General features: G+C 35.5%; 1 protein-coding gene across 1 annotated transcript; it reads right to left on the reverse strand.

Annotated features, from left to right (window-relative positions):
• Window positions 1-15,354: 15,354 nt before the first annotated feature.
• LOC112500244 (vacuole membrane protein KMS1) lies at window positions 15,355-24,352 on the reverse strand. The gene is made up of 8 exons (XM_025103643.1): window positions 23,971-24,352; window positions 21,346-21,557; window positions 20,860-20,938; window positions 17,939-18,238; window positions 16,765-16,919; window positions 16,494-16,610; window positions 16,013-16,192; window positions 15,355-15,777 (listed from the first exon to the last, which is right to left on the reverse strand). Exons 1-8 carry the CDS (start codon window positions 23,981-23,983, stop codon window positions 15,586-15,588), a joined length of 1,248 nt encoding a protein of 415 aa, XP_024959411.1. The 5' UTR covers window positions 23,984-24,352; the 3' UTR covers window positions 15,355-15,585.
• Window positions 24,353-24,728: the final 376 nt, after the last annotated feature.

Here is a 24,728-nt window from a genome sequence, read left to right on the forward strand (position 1 = left end):
CATTAAGGCAAAAAAGTTTTTGCAGTATTTTGGGTTTGTAGATCCAAATATTATGTCGTCTACATAAATTTGTATCAAAATAATATCGGACTTTCCCTTTTTAATGAAAAGGGTTGTGTCAATATTACCATTTGAGAAGCCTGACTTTACCAGAAATTCTGATAAGATGTCATACCAGGCTCTCGGAGCTTGTTTAAGACCATAAAGAGCTCGATCGATGATGTAAACATGATCCGGCTTTGACTGATCCACAAAACCCTCCAGTTGAGCAACGTAGACTTCTTCCTTGAGAAGACCATATAGAAATGTTGTCTTGACGTCCATCTGGTACACTGTGAAGTTCTTGTGTGCCGCGTACGCCATAAACATCTGTATTGCTTAGAGCCTTGCTACTGGGGAAAAAGTTTCATCGTAGTCAACACCTTCTTGTTGATTGTATCATTTATCGACGAGTCAGGCCTTATTTCTGACAACAACGTCGTCTTCATCCTTTTTGTTCTTGAATACCCATTTTGTACCGATAATCGTCTTGTTGTTGGGACGAGGTACCAATCTCCAGACTTTGAGTGCTTCAAACTGGTTCAACTCCTCTTGCATCGCGAGTATCCAATCCGGATCAGCTAAGGCTTCAGATACCTTAGTTGGTTCAATGTTGCTCAAAAACGTGGAGTATAGACACTCATTAGTTGTAGCAGACCGTGTACGAATAGGTGCTGATGGATCACCAATAACTTGATGTATTGGGTGATTTCTGGTCCACTTCTTGCTATGAGGTAGGGGAATATAGGAGCTTTGATCTGAGTTTTGATCAGTGTAAGAATTTGGGGAGTTTATCAGAACAGGTTCAGATGAAGGTTCAATATTTGAAACTGGAATAGGTTGAATATTTGGCTGAGGTAGGGTAATTTCATCTTGTACGACCGATACCTCTTGCACTTCAGAATTTTCACCCTATTCACACTGAACTGGACCGTCAGGAGTTTCCATTTCAATCTCTTCATCAACTAATTTCGTTTCTTCTTTAGTTTCAGTTACTGGAACATCAGGAGATAGACCAGATAACTGTTGTTCAGTTTGCAAATTCCTGGACAGATCATTAAGACTGATTAGATTTATTTTCAAAATATTCTTCATAAAAAAATTCTCAAACAATGAATCTAAATCAGCTTTATCAGTATTAGAAGATTCAGGTTGATCAGCTTTCCGTGTAGTATTAATTATCAGCCCGGGTCCTGAACTGAATTGTTCAGAAGCCACATCAATGACTTCATCAAAGGAGACGTTCACGCTCTCATTGATGATTTTAGTCCTCTTGTTGTAGACCCTATATGCAGCAGACGTTTTTGAATAGCCAATGAAGACCGCTTCATCAACTTTAGCAGCGAACTTCCCTCAGTCCTCTTTGTCATTTAAAATAAAACACCTGCAACCAAAAACTTTAAAGAATTTGATATTAGGTATTCTTTTATTATCTCATACGGAGTTTACCAAACCTTTTGTGACCGAGGGATTGGTTCTGGGTAAAACAAGCAGTCGCCACTGCTTCAGCCCATAAGAATAATGGAAGCTTTGAGCAGGTAAGTAATGTGCGCGCCATTTCCACCAATGTTCTGTTCTTACGCTCAACGACACCATTCTGTTGCGGTGTCCAGGCTACCGAAACGTATGTGTAATACCGATGGATTCAAGGAATGAACCGAGTGTATTGTTCTTGAATTCAGTTCTGTTGTCAGTTCTGATTTTATGAACTGGCAGTTGTAGATTATTTTGGACTGTCTTCAAGAAAGAGATTATTGTCCCGGCCGCTTCATCCTTTGACCTCAGAAAATGAACCCAGGTATATCTCGAGTAGTCATCAACTATGACCAACACATAATTCTTTCCATTAGTGCTTTGGACTCGCATAGGACCACAAAGATCCATATGGAGTAAATGTAGAGGACGTTCGGTGTTGAATTATGTCTTCAGCTTATGTGAAGCTTTCTTCAGTTTGCTCATCTCACATGCACTGCATACATGATCTTTATGAAACTTTAGGTCTGGGATGCCTTTAACCAAGTTGTCACAAACCAACTTGTTCAGATATTTGAAGTTTAAATGTGAAAGACGTCGATGCCATAGCAGATTCTTCTTCAAGGATGCCTTGGATATCAAGCAGACGTCAGTATCTACTTGTGTGTTGGATAGGTCAATTGTGTAGAGATTTGATCTTCTGATTCCAACTAGAAGCTCCTTACCATCAGTAGTTCGGATGCTGCACTGGTTAGCTTTAAAACAGACTTCTAAATTCTTATCACAAAATTAACCTATGCTAAAGAGATTATGTCCAAGTCCTTCGACATACGACACTTTCTTTATCATTAAATTCCCAGAAATTACGTCACCGTATCCAAGGATAGGCGCGTATTGATTGTTTTTTAACCTTACTGTACCTCCAAAAGATTCAACATAGTTAGATAATAAATCTTTTCTACCAGTCATGTGTTTAGAACATCCGGAGTCTAAGAACCACACATGTCGGTTAACCTGCAAAAATGAATCAATTGGGTTTTGGTACCCATTTTAGTTTGGGTCCTTTAAGCTCTAATCTCGTTGGTGGTATACTGTATGTACCAAACCAACGTTCTTTAAAATGAAATTTCTTAGATAAAGCAGTTAAAGCAGAATGCATGAACAGATAAGGCTTAAAAGAAGTAAAAGACTTAAGTAACTCATTCAATCCACACGGAGAACAATTATTTTTACCATTTCTAGTATCAAACAATTATCTACTGAATATCTTTTTACAAAATTATTTAATACAGACTTAGTAAAATTATTCTTCTTCTGTCGATTTGAAGATTTTTCTTCCTCTTTTACCCTCCAAACCTTCTTAAACTTCAACGCGTTATCTGAAACAGGAAAAATAAAATCATCAGATTTAAATGAAAGATGAACTTTATGTTTAATTTTCTTATTTGTAAGCTTCTTCTGTTTCCTCGAATTCTTTTTAGTTTTAATCTTTTTATATAAAAATCCTCGGAAACAGGTTTTTCGTTAAAATTCTTTTCTAAATCTGAAGCTAAGTCAGAATCCTCAGTCATTTCATTTTTAACAAGGAAATCTTCATGAATGGGTAGTTTTATCTAAAAGTCGAACTGATCAATCTCATTATCCAAACAGACTTCTGAATTCAAGATATCGGAAAAATTAATTTCTTCATTTAAAATATTTATTTCTTCTGAATTAGAATCTTCACTTAAAGATTTATTACACGAGTAATACTCAGACTCAACATGTTACGTTTTTACTTTAGAATTTTGTAAATCTTCAATTTTATTTAAAAATTCTTGTTTTTGTTGATTAAATGAAAGTCGTTCTTATTTAAAATCTTTTCCAACTGAACCACTTGCTTTTCTAAAATTAAGGTGGGAGTATAAAACTTTGGTTCAACAGGTTTAGATTCAAGCTTTGCTTTAGAATAGCTGTGAAAATAATCAGTTGCAAGTACAGAGTCTTGATTTTTATAGCTATCATTTAAGTTTTTATAACCAAATGAAACCTGCATTTTGTCTTTTCTTTGACGATTAAAATCTTCTCGTTGTTCTACCTCATCAGAAGATTTTGTAAATTTAATTGAAAACTCGGGTCCGCAATCAAGATATTCAAATTTATATAGAGTCGAGGTATAATATAAAGCTTTTCCTAAAAATTTTGGATTTTCGTACCCCAACCCTTCCCGAGGTTTAAAGAATCTTGTTTCAGAAGGTTTATTCAGAAAATTTGTTTGATCAGTCTGCCCTGTCTTATATAACATTTCTTCCTTAGACTTCAGTTTTTCATTTAATTGAATTATTTGTAAATCAAGCTTACTTATTTTAACAACCAGTTCTTCATTAACAAATTCTAATGATTTATATCGTTCCTTGGAATCAGATAGCTCGGCTTTTAAGATGTTGGATTTTTCATTAAATGTTTTAGATTCAGATAACAAAGATTTTGCCCAATCCAAATTTCCAGCATTTGCATCAAATAATTTGATATATTTTTCTTTTTGCGTTTGCAATTCTTTTTCAAAATTATTTGAACGCAATTTTCCTGTTTTTAATTTTTGCTGGAAAGATTGGAGTTTAAGCATCATCTTATGCATCTGATTAATGCATGATTTCTCCAATACCTCTTCTTCCTCTTCAACTTTCTTTTCTTCTCCTTCATCTGAAGAACAACTTTCAGTTCTAGCCATCAAGCAAATGTGAGCAACCGCTTCTGATTCTTCCTCCTCATCAATTAAATTTAACCAATGATCATCTTCGGCCATGAGTGCTTTACCCGCATCTCGTTGTTTTGAGAGAAGAAATTTGTTTTTGTAATAGTCGGTATTTCTCGTTACCGGCTTTCTGCAGTTTACAGCAAAATGGCCTACCTTGCCACAGTTATAGCACTTTGTATGCTCATCAGCTACGTCTTTTACAAATTTCTTCTTCTCTTTCGGCTTCTTCTCGTACTTCTTCTCAAATCTCTTTTCTTCATATTTCTTTTTCTCACCGAATTTATCTTTAAATTCGTATTCTGAACCGGACGTGAATCTTTGATTGTTCGAGTGCGGTCATTTCTGAAACTTCTTTTAATGCTTTAGTTAGCATCGCCATGCCATTTTTGATTTCAGTCATTTCAGAGTCAGAATCAGTGTTGTCACTTCCTTCACTTGCTGATTCACTTGATTTGCTTATCTCTTTCACTTGCTTCCCAGACCTGCTTTTTCCTTTCTTCTTAGACACAAAAGCTAAAGGATCAGCAACTTCCTTCTCTTTCTTCTTTTTAGAATCTCGGATCTCCAAAACTTCTTCCTCGTTCTGCTTCAGAATTTCATAAACCTCATGTATGTCAATATCATATAACAATTTGTTAAATCTGATATGATTAGCATAAGGTTTCCACTCTGGTTGAAGGTTGTTGAGGAATTTAGCATTTATCTCTATGATAGTTTTAGAGATTTCGTTCTTAGTCAGCTCATTAAGCAGTCTGGTAAGCCTATCATAAACATCGTCAAGGCTCTCTCCGTCTCTAGCCTTGAATTCTTCATACGCGGATATACAATTAGTAATCTTCAACTGAGTTCCCCACTATAGAACCCATCTTCATCTTTTCAATCTGAACCCACATGCTGTGACCAGACAGTCAATGCTAGTGCAGATATCATTGGTCAGTGCTTATATCATGTAGTACTTGCAAAGCACATCAGCATGGGCTCTTTCCTTCTCTTCCGCAGTATATCTGAACTTCTTTTTAATCACTCTTTGTGCAGGTCTGCCTTGTTTAGGAACAGCAGGTGATTCTCTGTAGAATACAGCAGGACCTTCCATCAAGGATTCCATGATCAGATCACCTTTTTTCATTCTCTCAATGAAGTTAAGGAATCTATTCCTCCATTGGTTATAGTCCCCTCTAAACAGCACAGGTGGCTTGGTGTCAGTACCAATAGTCATTGCCTCTCTTGAACTCATTATCTCAAATATGTATGATATAGGATCAACTGCAGTTCAAAATTTGTATTAAAGGATTAGGATTCAAAAATTAATTCAATTAAATCGCGTACAAGGATTTGCACACATTCAAGACTTAAAAAATATAAGCACACAAACTTATCCGGATTACAAATCCAGTCAAGCTTATCCGGATTAGAAGTCCGGACAAAAAAGATAGACTTGAATTTCCACCTAAAACAAGTTATCTAGATTAGATATCCAGACAACAAAGGAATTTAAATCGCACAATTAACACCAAATCCGGATGAGAAATCCGGTGAATTCCAACACTTAGTCAATTTTCACACAAATAAGAAATCTCAAATCGGATGATTCAAACACTTAGTCAATTTTGCGAAAATGAAATACGGATGTAAAAAGTCAACAAGTCAAGTCAATAAGTCAAACAAGTCAAAATACGCACAAATCCGCTCAAATATTCAAACAATTTTAAATCGCTCAATAAATCGCTCACTCTATGAACTAAATCGCTCACAAAGGAAAGTCAAAATTCGTTCAATAAATTGTTCAAGAAGTCTAAGTACGATCAATTAAATCGCACAAACCAAGTCACACAAAATTACACTTAAATCGCACAACAATATCGCTCAGGTCACAACCGGATTATGAATAAATCGCACAACACATAGAAGATTTATCAGGCGGATTAAACTAACTCGCTCACTAAATCGAACAAGAAGTAAGCGATTTATCTCTAAATCGATCAAGACTTACCCGGTTTAACCTAAATCGCACAAAATCAATTCACAAAAATGACAAGACTTAAATCGTACAAGCTTTAAGCGATTTACACTTAATCCGATCAAGAGTTATACGAAGTAGATTCAAGCAAAAACACAATTTTTAACACTTTTTAACCAAAAAATGGATCAAAACTTGCAAATATATGAGTTTTTGAAGAACACGAACAGATTTTGAAAACTCAAAAATCGATCAAAAATGGTTAAATCTTGATTAAAGTTGAAAATGATGTGAATCAAAGTTGTTAAAAATGTAAATGCGAATTCAGTTTTGTGAATTATATCAATTAACGATCAAAATCTAAGCGATTCAAGCCAAAAATTGCGATTCTGGACCGAAGAACATCAAGAACGGTTGAAGAACACGATGAACAGATTGTCAAATCCCTTAAAAATCGTGCAAAATCCTCGATAATTTTGTTTAATTCTCTAAACAAATTGCTGCAGATTGCTCTGATACCAATTGAAATGCCCAACTCATACAAGATTAGAAAATAATCTTCAAGATGAAGATCAAGAATATGAGTAGAGAGAATTTTCACCAATCTTCAATGTATTTCTTGAGAGAAAAGATTACAGCACTAAATCTGATTAATTGCAGAACTAATTACAATTAAGAAGCTAATCCCTATTTATACTAAGAAAACAGGAAATGTCTAACAATTATAAAGCAATATAAATGGAGAACTTGAATACAGCATTAACGCACATACTTGAACCCAACACAACCTTGTAAACCTTTCATAGGTTTCTTATAGACTCTCTCCATCATTGGCCTTGAAATCCTCATAACTTGTAATACAGTTTGTTATCCTCAACTGAGTTCCCACTTTTGTAACCATCATCATCATCTATTCTATCTGATCCCACATATTCCAGATTCTTTGAAATAATCAATACTCGTGTAACTATCATTTGTAATCCCCTGCATCAGAAAAGACTTGCACAAAATGTCACCTCGTGCTCTCTTTTTCTCAGCATCAGTATACTTTGACTTTTCTTTCAGCTTAATTATAGCAGACATATTTCTTTCTGGTACTGCTGGCATTTCTTGTAGAAAAATCTTCGGACCTTCAGTCAAGGACTCCATTATCTCATCACTCAAGTCATGTCTTGCAATAAAATCCAGAAATTTGTCTTTCTAGTGAGGGTAGTCACTCTAAATAAAAGTGATGGTTTTGTGCCTAAACCAATCGCCATAGCTTCTCTTGAATACATGATTATAGAATGATTAATTGACCTTTTTATAGTTCAAAACTTAAAATACAAAATATCTCTCACAACTAAGAGAATATCACTTGAAACTTGAAGAAAATCGCTTGACACAGAAATCGCTTGTCATAGAATTAGCTTGATACAAATATCGCTTGAAATGGAAATTACTTGATACTTGAGAGATATCTTAATCTTCAAATACCGCTTGAACACTAAGCGATATACTCAAATACAAGATATACTTCAACAAAATCTTCAACTTTCAGAAATCACTGGACTTAAGCGATGTTACCAAAAATTGCTTACTTAGTGATCAATATCTTCAACAACCGGAGAAACTTTAACAGAAACTTCAACAAGTGATGTTCTTCACAAATATCACTCAAAGCAATCTTCAACTAGCGATATAATTAGATTTGACATAAACTTGAACAACTTCGACATAAAATCCACAAAATTCAAAAAATGCTACTAAAAACTAGTACAAATATGCTCAAAAATGAATTCTAAACAAGGTTTATGAAAACAATCTTGTCAAAAATAGATCAAAACTAGTCAATTTGATCAAAATCGAACAAAAACCAATCAAGAACTTCCCGTAAACTATCGAATAAAAAATCCAAATTGAACTTTGATTCTTGCAAATTGATTGAATAAATATTCAATCACAAAGTGCTTCTAATCAAATCCCAATCAAAATCCAGTCCAAAACATCAAGAATTCGATCTTGAATTTGAAAAATTAGGAGAGAAAGATGTTCGACCAAGAAACTCAAAAAATTCTGAAAAATTCTTCAAGAAATCCATCAAATCTGTTCAAAAATCTGATCTGAGTTGCTAGAATATGCTTTAATACCAATTGATAAACCCAGATTAGTCATTCAACAACATACTCATAAGAATTCAACATTGGTCAACAATGGCATATTCAAGAATTGTAGAGAGAGAATTTTATATTGCATAAGCTTCAAAGATTACAAATGTGAATATCTCTTTAAAGGTTACAAGGAAAATAAAACAAACTATCTATTTATACCCAAAGGGTATTTACAAGGAAACCTTGAATGCATCATAAAGAAACTTGAACTCAACATGATCAAATATTGACAGAACTTTCGCATCTGCGAGAGACTGGAACAATGACTTCTTCTGTGGTAGATGTAACTTATCATCAGCTAAAAAATGGTTGAGGGGCTGATAATTTATTACTAGCCTAAGCTTGCCACTAACTTGTTCGCTCCTCTTGTTGACGTAAAATGCTTCACATGCCCATGGTGATGTGGTTGTCTCTATGAGACCTTAGTCTATTAGTTCTGAACACTCCTGAATTGCAAGTTGGTAGTGATCTGGATTCATGCCAGGATGGCATGTCTTTGTAGGGTTAGCATCTTCGTTTTGTTTTAATGGGAGAGTAACAAAAAATGAATCATTTAACCATAATGGATATTTATTTTTTTCAAGAAACTCTGTATGATTATAGGCGCAAGAAGTCTGAAGAATATGATGCTTGAGACTATCCATAGTGATATTAGAAGCAATATAGAGTCGTGGAATAAAGCTCTATGGATTCTAGAAACTCTTGTAACGGAGACCCTGTTCCACGTACCTCAAACCTTGCAATGTGAGGAGTATGTCGAAACCAATGAGAAGATCCTTATCATGCGAACTAGATCCTAATAGTCTATGTTTAACCACACATTTAGAAAAAAGCATGATGTACATTGGGATATTGATTTTGTCAATGACAAAAGTATCACCATTGGATGCTAGGAAGTGTTGGTGATGTGGCCTCCAGTAGTTGCTAGGTAAAGATGTTGGGATTCAATATCGAAACAGAAGACCCATTATCAAAGAAGGCGACGACAGAGATAGATTTGGCATATGCTGCGATGAGAAGGTGGACTTTGGCTAGAAGTACTGGCAGTGATTTTTGTACTGGTAATATATGTGGGGCGGGGAGTTGAATGTGTGGAAGAGGAAGATGGCTTGCCTGAAAACCGGCAGAGGTTTTACCATGAATACTTCAATATCGGGATGGTATTCTGAAAGATCAGTATCGGATTCTTCATCTGAAGAGTCTGAATAGGCAATTGAACATAACGTCTAGTCATTAAGTTCATCAACAAGAGAATAGAGGGACTCTAGATTCGAGATTCGACTGGCTCAATCTAATTGAGTGTCTAAAACAGTGTTTGGGATTTTCTCTTATATTTAAAATAACTTACAGTATGTCCCATTCTGTTGCATATGTAGCATCTGTCAGTGTTTCGCCCCAACTATGATTTTCGCTTCAGGAATTTTCATCTCTTGTTTCAACCATTATGTGGAACGAATAACTTTCTTCTTTCGTTGGAACTATGGAACTTCTTTGAAGTGGACATCTTCCTTTTGTAGGAACAGTCGCAGTAAGACTTCCTTTACATCTTATTATAGAGCTTAGCAAGTGCATTCAACACCAGCTGGTAAAGTTCTCCTATTGAGGCTTGAGCAACTGTGACTCCTTTCAACTCTAAGAACCTGAATAATTCATTTGACAGAGTTTCTAGGAAGGAGTTTAAGAATTCTTACTTGAGAGTCACATCATCTAGTCCATTAAGACAATCAAATATTTTTGGCATACGATCATAATGTCTTTCAAGGTCTTTTTTCTGATATGAACAACATTACATTTTCAATAATTCTTTCCTTTCATGGGCAGTGTGCTCGATTGGATTGCCTATAAACTCAACATATATTTTATATATGAGTTCTTCAGGAGACTGGATTGTTGGATTTGTAATTGTCGATACTCTTCAAGGCTCAATACCAATCTTTGAGACAACCTTGGCATCTGGTTATGAATCTTTTAATTACTATGTCAATATCATAGTACTGGAGTTATGCATTACACCATGTTTGCATCTCTATGCTTTTGTCTCTCCATCTTGACGGAGGGATATCATCAAAGGTGAACTGTTGTTTAGTATCACCTTTTGGAATTTTGGTCTATCTCTGGGGTGTTGATTCGGAGCCAGTGTCATTTGGTTCTTCTTCAACTTATGGATCAGAATCTGTGGAAAGGGTAGGCAGGATGGAACTGGATGTTTCTCATGAACATGCCATGTATTTTTAGCGTGATAGTGAATAACGTATTGTAATTCAGCTGAGACCTTTCTCTTAAGGTAAGGTCGGCAATCGTTTTTGTTATCTCATCCGGTAGAACCTGTGGTAGAGTTGTGATATCTTCAACTAGATTGATCTGTTGCAGAGGTGGAGAAGCGTTTAGAGTAAACGAGCTGGAAGAGCTTGCTTTCTCAACGGGAAACACCATTGGATGGACCTTGGCTTTGTGAAGTGTCTAGATGTCTTTTGGAACATCATATTTATAGTCATTTGGCCTGGACAGAAAATATGCTAGAATATTATATGACCCCTTGATGTACTTCACAGTAAATTTCCATTGAGAGAATCCAATTCTCCCATCTCAAAAATTGGGCTTTCGAGAGTATCTTTCTTTTAAAATAGAGCATGTGTGGGAAAGAAGACATATTTGTTTCAATATGGAAGTCATGACTGATTAGATGGAATTGGAATCTTTCTATTCTCCTCTTGACTGCTAAGATGTCCTTGAAGGTAGTGGTAGTGTTGCTCTGAATCTTTGAACGTGCCACTTTTGTATCCACAAATTATTCTGAATCCAGTTTTGTCTTGAACTATTAGGACTGTCCCCAAGTACTCATCGCTTGCTTCAGTCTGGAGGATTCTTTTGTCAGTAACAGTGTGAATCTTTAAATGAAGCATCACATCAGCTAGCTGCTTTATCTTCTTTATAGCTAATGTTTGTTTTTCACTCCAGGGGGTGGACTTTTCTTCAAGATGGGGAATAAGTGCACAGTGTGGCTCGATAATTTAGGCAAAAAAATTGTCATATAATTTACTAGCCCAATAAATTGTTGAATTTATTTTTGTGACGTCAATATTCCCGGAAACTTGTGCAGTTCTTGACCTATGTGAGGTTGTGATTGATACTTCCCATCAAATATTTTCATACCAAGAAAATCGATTCATGCTCCTTGACTATGGAATGAAACTTGGTGAGTAAATCTATGTAAAAAATTTCATCTGGTGAGAACAGAAGGATATCATTGATGTATACCAGAGTGTTGTTGAGAATAGGTTCAACAATCCTTATCATTGCCTTTTGGAAGACAGATGGAGCATTTTTTAACCTGAATGGCATTACTGTCCACTGGTAGTAGTGGTCTAGGATGTAGAAGGCAGTCTTTGATATGTTATCAGCTCTTAATCCTAATTGCCAAAATCTAGCTTTAAGATCAAATTTTGACAAAACTTTTGCATCTGCGAGAGACTGTAACAATGAATTCTTTTGTGGTAGATGGAATTTATCATCGGCTAAAACATGGTTGAGGGGCTAATGATTTATGACTAGCCTAAGCTTGCCATGAACTTGTTCGCTCAACTTGTTGACGTAGAATGATTCACATGCCTATGGTGATGTATGAGACCTTGGTCTCTTATTTATGAACACTCCTTAATTGCAAGCTGGTAATGATCTGGATTCATGCTAGGATGGCTTGCCTTCCTAGGGTTAACATCTTCATCTTGTTTGAATGGGAAAATGAAGGATTTAAATATAGTGGAGATTTATTTTTTTCAAGAAACTCTGTATGATTGGAGGCCCAAGAAGTCTGAACAATCTGATGCTTCCATAGTGATATCTGATGTAATATAGAGTCGTAGAATAGAGCTCCATGGATTTAGGAAACTATTGTAACGGAGAACCTGTTCTACGTACCTCAAACCTGGCAGTGTGTGGAGTATGTCGAAACCAATAAGAAGATCCTTGGCGTGTGAACTAGATCCTAACAGTCTGTATTTAACCATACATTTAGGAAACAGTCAGATGTACATTGGGATACTGATTTGGTCAATGACAAAAGTATCACCATTGGCTACTAGGAAATGTTGGTGATGTGGCCTCCAATAGCTGCTAAGTAAGATGTTGGGATTTAATATCGAAACAGAAGACCCAGTATCAACAAAGGCGATGACAGAGATTGTTTTGGTATATTTTTGGTGAGAAGGTGGACTTTGGCTAGAGGTATTGCTTTGATTTTTGTGTGGGTAATATATGCGGGACGGGGACTTGAATGTCTGGAAGAGGAAGATGGCTTGCCTGAAAAACTGGGAGAGGTTTTACCATGAATACTTCAATGTCGGGATGGTATTCTGAAAGATTTTTATCGAATTCTTCATCTGAAGAGTCCGAATAGGCAATTGAACATAACGTATGTTCATTAAGTTCATCATCAACAGAATAGAGGGATTCTAGAACCGAGATGTCGACTGGCTCAATCTAGTTGAGTGTATGAATTAGTGCTTGGGATTTTCTCTTGTTTTTACAATATCTTGCAAAATGTCCCTTTTTGTTTCATATGTAGCATATGTCAGTGTTTCAGCCCCGTTATATTTTTGTTTCAGGAATTTCCATCTCTTGTTCCCACCATTATATGGAACGAATGGCTTTCTTCTTTCATCTGAACTATGGAATTTCTTAGAAGTAGACATCTTCCTTTTGTGGCAGTAAGAAATTTCTTTACTTTTTATTCATAAATACTTGTCATCACAGGCTGTACTAAGGGTTTTGCCAAGATCAGAAAAGAAGTTTTTCTGGTTGTAGAGCTTAGCGAGTGGCCAAGTGAATTCAACATCAGTTGGTAAAGTTCTATTGAGGCTTGAGCAATTGTGACTCCTTTCTACTCTAAGAACCTGAATGGTTCATTTTCCAGAGTTTCTAGGAAGATACTTGCTTGAGATTTACATCATCTAGTCCATTAAGACAATAAAATCTTTTTGACATGCAATCGTAATGTCTTTCAAGGTCTTTTTTCTTATATGAACAACACTTCATTTTCAAGAATTCTTCCCTTGAGTGGGTAGTGTGCTCGATTGGATTACCTACAAACTCAACATAGATTTTATGGATGAGTTCTTCAGGAGACTGGGATTGTTGGATTTGTAATTGCTGATACTCTTCAAGGCTCAATACCAATCTCTGAGATGACCTTGGCATATGGTTATGAATCTTTTAATTACTATGTCAATATCATAGTACTGGAGTTATGCATTACACCATGTTTGCATCTCAATGCTTCTGTCCTCCATCTTGATTAAGGGATATCGTCAAAGGTGAACTGTTGTTTAGTATCACCTTTTGGAATTTTAGCCTGTCTCTGGGGTGTTGATTCTGAGCCAGTGTCATTTAGTCCTTCTTCAACTTCTGGATCAACATGATATCCGATTTCTGGTTCTGTCATGGAAAAGTGTCCAAATGCCTCTATTGGGTCGAAATCATCTTCTATATAAGTGGAGGAAGAAATGATTGGGGCAACAACAGTGGATACCATAGGGGTATTCTTTTGGGTCAAAGACTAAGAAGGAAGAAATAGGGTTCATTTCTTTTAATGGTAAAACATTAGGTGGCTTTGAGGAGGCGACCATAGAGGTATGCTCTGGGAGTACCTTTGTTCCACTGGATGGTATATCAAGGCTTAGGAAAAATGAAGTATACACTTGCCAAAATACTCTAATCGTTGTCTTTGTATCTCTTTTCTAATTCTTTAATCTTTGCATTTATGTTTGTGAGTTAAATTTTTGGTGAAAACTCATAAAAATTACAACCTCCGAGGTTGTCCAACACATGATCTTTTTAACCGTGAGTGTTCATGCATTTTAACTAGTTTTTAGAACCCCGAAATAAACATTTAGAGAAACCTTCAATAATTTAAAAAGACTTGAATTAATGACCATAAAAAACAAACCCAAAAATTTTCTAGTTAAACCACTTAAAAAGTTTTGAACACCAGTCAATCAACAATTATCTTGACTAGCCAATTAAGCTTGCAATAGTATTACAATTGAAGATATGTGGTCAATCATACAATTACCTCATCTATCTCAAAATAAAGTGTCTCTAATGAAAAATGTATAGAATTTTAGAAAATGTGTAGTTATTATAGTTTTTAATTAATTAAATGACAAATTTATCAGGGATGGAGCCAGAAAATTTATCTAGGGGTACCTATAAAAGACGTAAGAAAATTCAGTATTTGAAAGTTAAGAAAACCCTTTTAAATATATATATATATATATGTTTTTTTTTTTAACTAGAAGACCAAGAGCTACGATACCGCTAGGCCAAAGACCCTTTGGTAATATGTTCTTTAACCATATATTTGTCCTGAAAATTGTTGTAAAAAAGAGTTGAAAAGCATGAATGACTTAAACAACATAACTATTTCTATATTTATACAAACAAATACAAGGTACGTGTAGATAACCATATAAATAAGAAAAACCATTTGAAGTAAAGAACTTTGTTTATATTCAATAAAGTAACTTATTGATTTTAGAACCTTTAGAAAACTTGAGATTTATAATTTTGATATGAATAAGTAAAGTTTCATGTGAGAAATTGATGTTTGAGACTATATCAAATTTTATTTTTGAAGTTTAAGGGAGAGCTCCAAAGCCCCTGAAAGTAATGAATTTCTCCATCTTATGATTAAGTATAAAAATAAAAATAGGAACAATGAATTTGAGCAGAAGAGTCCATGAAACTAAAGCCATGTTTCGCAATCATAAAGAAAAAAAACTTCATTTGATAAGATATAAACTAACTTATCCTTTTATCATATCATTTTAAATTCCTTTATACCAACCATCATCTAGTAAGAGTTTATCAATTACCAAACATAACTAGCATCTAACTTATTAGTCAACCGATATATTTTCCAACTAACGTCTAGTCCATCAGACTTGGCTATTTTGCCAAAGGAAAACTTTAAAAAATTGCATACCCTTCATTTGTTTCAATAGTACCTAAACACCATATCTTACTTTTGAATGCATTTGGAGTAATTAGAGAGGGTTCTAGTAGTATAAAACCATCTCATATGTAAGTAAACCAACACCTACTGAAAGGATAATAAGATTGAAGTTAAATTTGGCAATAATGTTGCAACTAATGTTTCTATAAGGGGGTGTTTGAATGGTAAGTTAAAGGATGATCTAATTCTAACATGAAATGAGAAGAGAACCAACTAACTAATTCTTGCTGCTGCTATCATCCTCTTCTGATTGCTCCAACCTCTTTTTCAAATCAATCATTACTTTTTCCTGCTGTTTCTTACGATACCTCTGTGCTGTTGAATTCACAATCTTCACGAAAAAGTTCAACAGCATTAGCCATACGATTGAGTTCCACACTGAAGCAAATGATAGGTCCCATGATTTCACCTGTGCATAAATCAAGAAAATTTTCAATTATTTAGAATCCACATTAATTGCTTGCACACAAGGACGAGCTAAGCCTGATGGATGGTTAGTTTGGAACAATAAGGTAAGCCACAAGTTGATCACTCATACATATATTTGTCACTGGGTTGAGCCACAGGAGGTTTTCCCTTCAGGGCTCATGGGATCAATCGAGGTGGCCCACAGTTCATACAAAAAGGGTTTAAAGTAAGTATACCTTGATGTTTGATGTCACTGGCAGAGGGGCTGCCATGTATTTGGCCTTCATTGCATGCAGTTTGGCTATGATCTTGGGCAGGGTGGAAGCCAATCCAGGAATAAAGCTAAGCATCCATATCAACTCATTTTCCATCCAGTCAAGAAGTTGATTGTTGCACACTGAGATGATGAATACAGTCTGCAAAAAGATTGTTAATTAATTACACATCCTATTTAAAATTTGGTGATTAGTTTCTTCTGTTGTTAAGATCTGTCATCGCAGATTATCCCCAAATGAAACGAGTCCAGGATATCCCATCCGTAGGTGGGGACTTTGCTGAATGTATGCAGACTGGCTGTATCAATGAAGACCCCCTCCCCCAGATTTCAAAAAATGTGTGCAAAAGAAGCTTGCCCAAATAATGTAGTTTCAAAAAATGATGATATTATATTACATATAGTCTCCAGGATTCAAGAAAGAGAGCATGACCATTACAAACCTGTATGTGAGTTTTGACGATTGCCTTCCCGACAAGGGTTGCTAGAAAAAACTTCCAAAATGGAATCCCAAATTGCCCACACATTATGCCAGCAAGGTCAAATAGGGGATTTGGCACCTACAAATTACCCCAGCTAATTCAACTTATGTAATGAAGACAAATTCATTAAGAACAAAGAATAGCTAATGGATACATTAAAAAATATATAAGTTGGGTATCAGAAATCAACAATCATCCATTAAATTAGCAAAAAGCATAAAAAAAAACTAACCGAAGCAAGCACCAGAATTGTAAAAAAATTCAAATACTGTGCATGTGACAGGAACCAACGCGACATTTGGTTCAAGTTTGAAGCAACTCCTTTAACTTGTGATGAGGAAGCATCCAGTTCTTCTGAAGCATCAATTCTGTCACCTGAGAGACTTGCTGCATAAAGATGTACCTTTTTGTAAGAATGATATTCATTTGTTTTGTATAACATGTGGAGAGAAGAGACGCATGGATTATCTAAAGACCACAAAACTGTAAACAAGGCTACAGCAGCAGTCAATATGTAGATGCAAATACAAGTATGAGTGCTATGATGGCTCAACAACATCCATATCATGAAAAAGTTTGCTTCTCAAAATTAAGAGAAAATATAACACAATAGTCCATCTCAAGTAGCAGCGGGCCATCGATTAACCAAAACCAGAAAATAGATGCTTCTTTTTGTAATCAGATTTCACAAGCAAAATACTCAAAAGAGTGATACCATCACCAGGAATAGATCATATTCATATGACAATCAAAATTAAATCAATAAGAGCTAATCAACTGGACATGGGAAATTCATGGTAGGCCAAGTGCAGAGAAAACTTGTTCTGTGTATACTAGGGTACTGAATGATGGTATAAACTTGCCATTTTGAATCTTCTTTTTCCTACTTCAATGACAAATATGTATTTTGAATTCCTTAGTGGCTTTGACACAATTGATGTTGTGTTAACAGTTGCTCCTTCAACACGGTGGAAAGAGCAGCATTTTCTCAACAAAACTTGTGAATTCTTCTACTTCCTGCCAACAGACAACTAAACAATAACTTCATTCCCAAATGGCACTTTGTGGTAGCATTTGTACTGTTCAAACCTGGCAGCCTAATCTTTTATCCAGCACAAAAGCAATTCTCTCTTGTACTTACTAAAGAAAATAAATAAAAAGTAGAAAGTAGGAACTTTAGAAGAAACGTTTAGGAACATGAGAAAACTAACGACACAAACAAGACTTTTATATGCAATCATATAGACAAGAAACTAAGGTTCCATTTGAAGCTTCAATCACATTTCCAGTGCCTGATCATTTGGTTTAACATAATTCAAAGATTCAAGAAACTAAGTGCACACACAAAAGCAGTTTAGAAGGGCATAGTAATCTAGGAATATACAAAAAGAAAACTGATGACAAACCTGCTCTAGATATAAAATATGGAGGGAGCTCTCCTAGTGCAGTTCCAAGGCCCCAAAGAATAGCTTCTACCTGCACTTGAGGCAATATGCTCGTAAGTGGAACCTGAGTTCCATGTGGGGATGAAAACAACGAGGGTCCAAACTCTGAACAATCCTTCTTGAGCCATGAAGGGCTTCTGTTTAATTGGATTGTATCATAAATAGCAGTTTTAATATCCACTCGACCACACTGCATTGCTTTTATTGTGAAGAATGCAATATGGGGACCCAGATATAGGACAAAAGTATGCAACCCAGATCCTGATCAAATAGAAGAAAAAAAAATAAGAAAACGTTAGTCGCCAAGAGTTCAAGGTCAGCAAGTTAGATTCCAAAAAGAACTAGATTTCCATAGAGCAGTAACAACTATTAATCCATCCCAATAAAAAAGGTAATCATATGAAGGTTGCAATGTGGTAATGGAGCTTAAAACCATGGTTGCTTGCATAAATTTATAATGCATCATTATCTTACAAAAGAGGCATCACAATTTCGGGTGTTGGTTATATGCACGCATACACAACATATATTTAGAGTATCATGAACAATAATGTTTTGTCTGGATCAATATAGTGTACCTAAGATAAATATTAACAACTACCAATCAAGCTAAAAGAAGAAAGGTATAAGAAAGCTTTCTCACAGCAATCAACTTTCAACAGAAGAATACCAAGTTTTCTCCACCCATAATTCCGTCCTTGAGAAGAACAAAGTATTTTATATGGCTGTAGATAACTAACTATGTTCAAGAGCATATGAAGATACTGGCATTATGAGCTTGGTCAAACTTAGAGCCACAATAATACCAAGCCAAGCTGCACTTAATTATTGTTCTTTGTTCCTCAAGTTCACAACTTCACACCATAATATCATCCTACCAAGCATGGTATCAATGCCCCACATGAAGCTTATCAAACCATCAACAAGTTCACTAGGATTTTTTAGAGTTCTGCAACATATTTGAATACCTCCTTGTATCTTGTAGTATTGTGTAAGGGGCTGTTTACCTAAATGCTTACCCGATAAGCGTTTACTGTTAGGAGTCAACACTATAATTTAATTTCTAGGTAATATTGTAGTATATCAAAATGGTATCGTGTGCAACAATATATATGGTAAGCGCTTACCCGGGTAAGAGTCGTCACCCTCACTTACCGGGTAAGACTCTCTATCCTTATCATCGCTCTTACCAGGTAAGATTCTTGGGTCTTGCCATGTTCGTCCGGTGAGAAAAATTGCCCGGTAAGCACCTACCAGGTAAGCGTTTAGTAAACGGCCCCTAAGATGATCTAGTTTACTCTTGATACTTGTATTAATATTCAGCAGATGAGCCTAGAAGCTCCTCGGTCAAGCTTGCATCCAGAGTGTTCTTATATATACAATGCTATAAATGACTAGTGTCCCAACATTGTAACTCATCCAAGAAACAAGCAACACAAACAAGCCATTATTACAAACACCCTTCGCTCTCTTTTCAAAGTTCTTGTGTCAACCTTTTATCAAGTCCCTTCCCAAGAAATTTCAAGACCGACTTAGTACTTCCGAGGCACAAAGTACTCAAGCTCCACGGACCGTTGAGCCATAAATTAAAACATCATGACGTTGGGCTCTGTTCAGCTTGGCCGTTAACAATCAAACTCACATGAATATTGGCTCTTTTAGATAAAGGTCTCAGAATTTTACCTCCAATTAAAAATGCATCACATATATCTACACACTATAGGACATAAAAACCCAATAGGAGCCTAAACAATGATGGCATACAATATACATTCACGAGTAAGAGAACAAGACTTAGAGACTCATGTTAGAAGACAGGTTTAGAGAAAACAACAAAAACCAAAAACTTAAAATTAAAAGACGGGTTTATGGTTTTAGACCTAAAAGGTTGACTGCTTCACAGAATCAATGAAAAAACCATCAATGAAGAGTATAAAGATACAAAACATAACATATGTTCACATCCACAAAAGTATGTGAAAGTGGAAGTAATGACTGAAGATATAACAAATAAAAAGGTAGTGCACTAGTGCCCATGGAGTAGAATCCACAAGTATTTGAGTGTATTTTCTTGTCTTCAGAGACGCACAAAAAAACCATATGTTGTCTAATCAGAAGATGTCATGTTCCACCACATACACACATAGATGCAGGGGTGTGTGTGAGTAAGAATATATATATATATATATGTGTGTGTGTGTCTGTCTGTCTGTCTATGATTATATCCATATATACACACACACACACAAACAAAAACAGATGAAGAAAGATGAGCAGAAGCAGCAAAAAAAGAGAGAGACAAGACGACAAGTCATGTATTTATCAATGGTGATACTAAATGATTTAATTTCCTTCCAACCGATTGAGAATTATTTATCTAGGATACTAATTAGCTCCTAACAGCTTGTTAAGAGTAACTATGAACCATGATTTTCCATAGCGTTGTATGATTTCGCAGCATGTAGAAGTTTATGGAAATTCTTAGGACTCCAGAGTATGGATTCTACTTCTGATGGCTTTCCAGAAGTAGAGCCTCCTCCATGAAGGATCATTCCTCAAATTTTGAGCCTCATTTGGCAATGCAGATTCAATAACGAAACTTATATAACATGTGAATAGAATATTCTATCTTTTGTCCCTCAATATATGGACAGATTTTATCATTCATGCTTGGGTTGCCTCATTAAATTCATTATAACTTATTTCTCTTCTAACCATCCATTCAGATGTTCTATATTTTCAAGTATAGAAAGTCTAAGCCACAAATAATCATCTACTATTAATCACAATTATATCTTGATGATAGCAGCAAATAAGCTCTGAGCCACTTAGCTGGGAGAGAAAATTAAAAATAATATTGTTTGCTTATTGATTGAGCTCACCAAGACCAATAGAAGATGCAACACCAAGAGCCACCCACCACAATCCAAACCTTACATATTCAAGAAGCTCTTCGACATGCTGCAGGAACAGATGAATTACATATTCATCATTAGCAGTGACAAATACCAACTAATTGATTGCCAGAAAAAAAAATGTAACATATATATGTAACATCTACCGGATGAATTCAAGGAACTTATCAACATCCATTTACATTGTAAAGGATTGTCAATATTTTTCTAAAGGAATTTTGAGTATGATGAATCATCGTAAGTAAAAGATTCAATAATGAACAGAATTCCTAGAAAAGACCAATGCATGTAACATATTTTGTGGATGATCAATAGAAGCTTCACTTGAGAGCATCATACGCATCATAATTTGCAATAGAATTGCAGAAATATGTATTTGTCCACAACAAGGTAACATCATAACAAAAATGGAAATGCAAAGTTCTAGACAAAGTAACCAGCAATATGAAGTACCTTCCCATGAGGACCGTCAATAGACAAAAGCAGGACTCCACCTGCAACTGTGACTGTGACCAAAAGCATAAGCCATCCACCATGTCTTAAAAGATATATCAGTGATCTCCTTATATATTCCACAATAGCCACAGTAAAAAGCTTCAAAGTTTTGAAAGGTTGTGATGTTAGTGTCAGATTTTCAAGCTCCTGTCTATGCTCCTCACGCAGTCCTACAAACATGAACAAGAATTAACCAAAGAAACAAGCCATCCACCATTACAAAACACACATCGAGTTATCAAAAAGTTTGGCTTATAAACTGAGAACTAGCATAAGGTCAAAGAAAGAACGTTATAGGATAACATACACAAGCATATCAAGTTTTCTCATTTGAACTTGTTATCAACTGGAACTGTATTTGACCAATCACCTGAATGAGCAATAATATTCTATACCTAATGCACAACCAGTAAATGACTTGGAACAAGTTGGTCAGATAAATGGAGCCATGCGAGCCATACAGTCATAGGGAAAGAAAGAGTCCCCAGACATTACTAGCAGATTGTAGTCAATAGATGCATTTTACAAATGAACTTGACAAGTCCTGTGAGAAAAAATAGTTTTGAAAAATATGTGGGTTAAAGCATAAACTTCAGGCTAGAATAAAGAGGAACTTGGGTTTCATCAGCTGGTTGATTTCTATGCGAGTGATAATTCACTGACCAGCATCCTACAAGAGTTGGCTAATGAATGGCAGTATAATGTTAAAGCACCAAGGTTGACATGGGGATAATATTTATACAATTTATCTTGAGCCTATAGGACAACAGATCACCTTGTTTCTAAAATTTTATGTCGATGCACAACAAAGAAGCTATCCAAACACAAAATCCATAACAATCTGCTAGGTGAATCTATTATACTACCTAACATTTATGTTGCAGATTATTATAGGAAGCTACAAACATATGAACAACATCTGGTAGAATGGAAGACACGTCAAAAATCTTGATAAGTTGTTTTCCACTAACATTACAAACAAACAATTAAAGATGGGTGATGCTCCATCTTTACGGCAACAATTTGCATGCGTGATGTCCAATATTTGCAATTTTCTTGGAAGACGGCCTTGTAGGATGCTCCTGCTACCTCATTCCTTTTGGTGATTATTCATTTTAATAATTTAGTTATAGCCAACAAAACCAACAAGCTTTCGTTCTCTAACTAGTTTGGTTAGGATAGCTATGGAACTCGTGCGAAATTGATAATCTTAAACAGATTAAACAAACAAGCCTTGGAATGTAAATAGCATGCTTCCATGCTTTGTGGGGACATAATTTTACATAGCTTCTCTCAAGCCAGGGTAAAGGCTGTAAAATGAATCCTATGGGTAACTTATAACCCTTCGTGTCAATTATAAGTACCAGGAAAAAATAATGATCCCACATGTGATTCAGGTGAAGCTACAGATGACAAATGTTTCGTAAAGAAGAGTTTGAACAAAGCTACTAGACATCTTATTAGATTTATTGGAGAGAGATATATGGTAATAAAACATAGGTGTAGTTGCATTATGTTAGTGTGCCGTTACTACATTGTCATACTAGCTTCACATAAACACTAGCGCCCTATAGCAAGTTATCCACAAACTCATTTCACATCCTCAAGATATCTAATCAACACTGTTTTGATTTATTGAAATAGTTAAGTAAAATTTTCTTGGTTTCAGACGAGGCGCTATAAAATCGCAAGGAAAAGAGAGTATGCAAAGACCACCAGAGAACCCCTCGCTGAAGTAAGTTGCAGGAACAGAAAAACAGAGGATAAGAATTGATAAGGAAAAAAAAGGCAAGCAGAAGGGATAGTATGTCTCATGATTTTGAGTGAGCCTAGGAAGAGACAACAGGAATGTTAGCTAGATGACAAGAGCCATAATATCTCACGAAATATAGGATCAAAAAATTGCCATTACGAGAGTTGATTGGCTGATACAAGACTGCTTCACACATGCTGCGGCTCGTAAATAATTTTGTATCTACAAGTGTCGAACTGAAGGGTCTAACGTCAACAACGCTTCACATCACCAATATAGTAAGTAACTACCTCCACTTCTAAACATATGTTGGGTAACCCACAACATTCTATTTCACTGTGAGACCATAAAGTCTCCTAACACAGACCTTCTCAACAGAACATAGAAAGTAACATATAATAGCAATGGCTGCAAAGTACTAAAACATAAGCTTAATCAAAAGTTATCTGACATATTCGCAGCCAGTTTAAACACCAACAAGGAAAATAACTACAAACCTATTTATCACACCATCTTCAAAAATTCGTCTTTTCTTGCAAGTAAGAAATAAACTTTGATTCACAGATGTACATATGAACGAAACCTACAACGTAATAAAAGTCCCATTCTTTCTCTAAGGAAAAATAAACCAAACCTTTCTGGATCAGCTCGACATAAACTCGAATCAATAAGTATGATATACCTTAATCCATCAATGAACTAGATCAAAAAGTTTCTAAATCAGTATGGATTGAGTTGCCCTAGTTCTATCCACGGACAACACCCAACAAAACAAATGCCAGAGACCTAAGCTAAAAGAATAACATCATATTGAAAATCAAAAGATTCACCTGAGATCGACATGTCGAAAGCCTGAGAAGAAAACAAGATTTACGAGTAAGATTGAACTTGTTGGGCAGTCACATAGTAAAACACATGATACGTCCTCCGATGCAATTGGTAAAGTAAATTTCAATAAATTCCCAAATCAGTGATAATCTGATGAAATAGAAATCGTCTCCTAGAAATTCGGATACGATCAGTATTCAAATGAAAAGGATAAGATCAAGATCAAGATCAAGATCAAGATCAAGATTAAGAACAACAAAACGGATCTTTCTTGTGGTTCATAAGCGAAGCAAAGGAGGAATCCGACGAAGCTCTGCGGAATTGCGTATACCAGATTCGCACCATTCACTGATTGTGCGCCGTCTCTCTCTCTATGGATTTGTGCTATTTCTCTCTTGGTGGTCTAAAAGTATCAAAACATAAATACGGTCTTCGGAGAATTCAGTATTTTAACAAAAAACTAACACTGATTTTGCTGTTTTTTTTTTGTGTTTTCCCCTTTGTTTTTCATTTAATATTTTTGGTAAAAAAATCCCGTTTTAAACTTGTTTTTGCTTATTTGAATAAAAGGTTAATTACCGGTAATGTCAATCGGAAATATACAAAACTTTACTTTAAGGACACCAATATCAGGGGACATTTTCTAAGGAGGGACTCGGGATCAAACTCAAAATTCGTTTTGTATTTGGACAACATTTTGCTTATAGCTAGAGGTTAACCATATATAGTGATTTGCCCTGGCCCATTGAGAAACTCACGG

The sequence above is a fragment of the Cynara cardunculus genome, assembly GCF_001531365.2.
Source record: "Cynara cardunculus var. scolymus isolate 2C chromosome LG 17, CcrdV1, whole genome shotgun sequence".
Lineage (NCBI taxonomy): Eukaryota > Viridiplantae > Streptophyta > Magnoliopsida > Asterales > Asteraceae > Cynara > Cynara cardunculus.

Excerpts from the sequence above, each read along its gene's own strand:
- LOC112500244 (XM_025103643.1), bottom strand. Across the intron at positions 20,939-21,345 it reads TTGACGGTCCTCATGGGAAG|CATGTCGAAGAGCTTCTTGA; the intron begins GTACTTCATATT and ends CTGTTCCTGCAG. Across the intron at positions 16,611-16,764 it reads CAATTCTGGTGCTTGCTTCG|GTGCCAAATCCCCTATTTGA; the intron begins GTTAGTTTTTTT and ends GGTAATTTGTAG.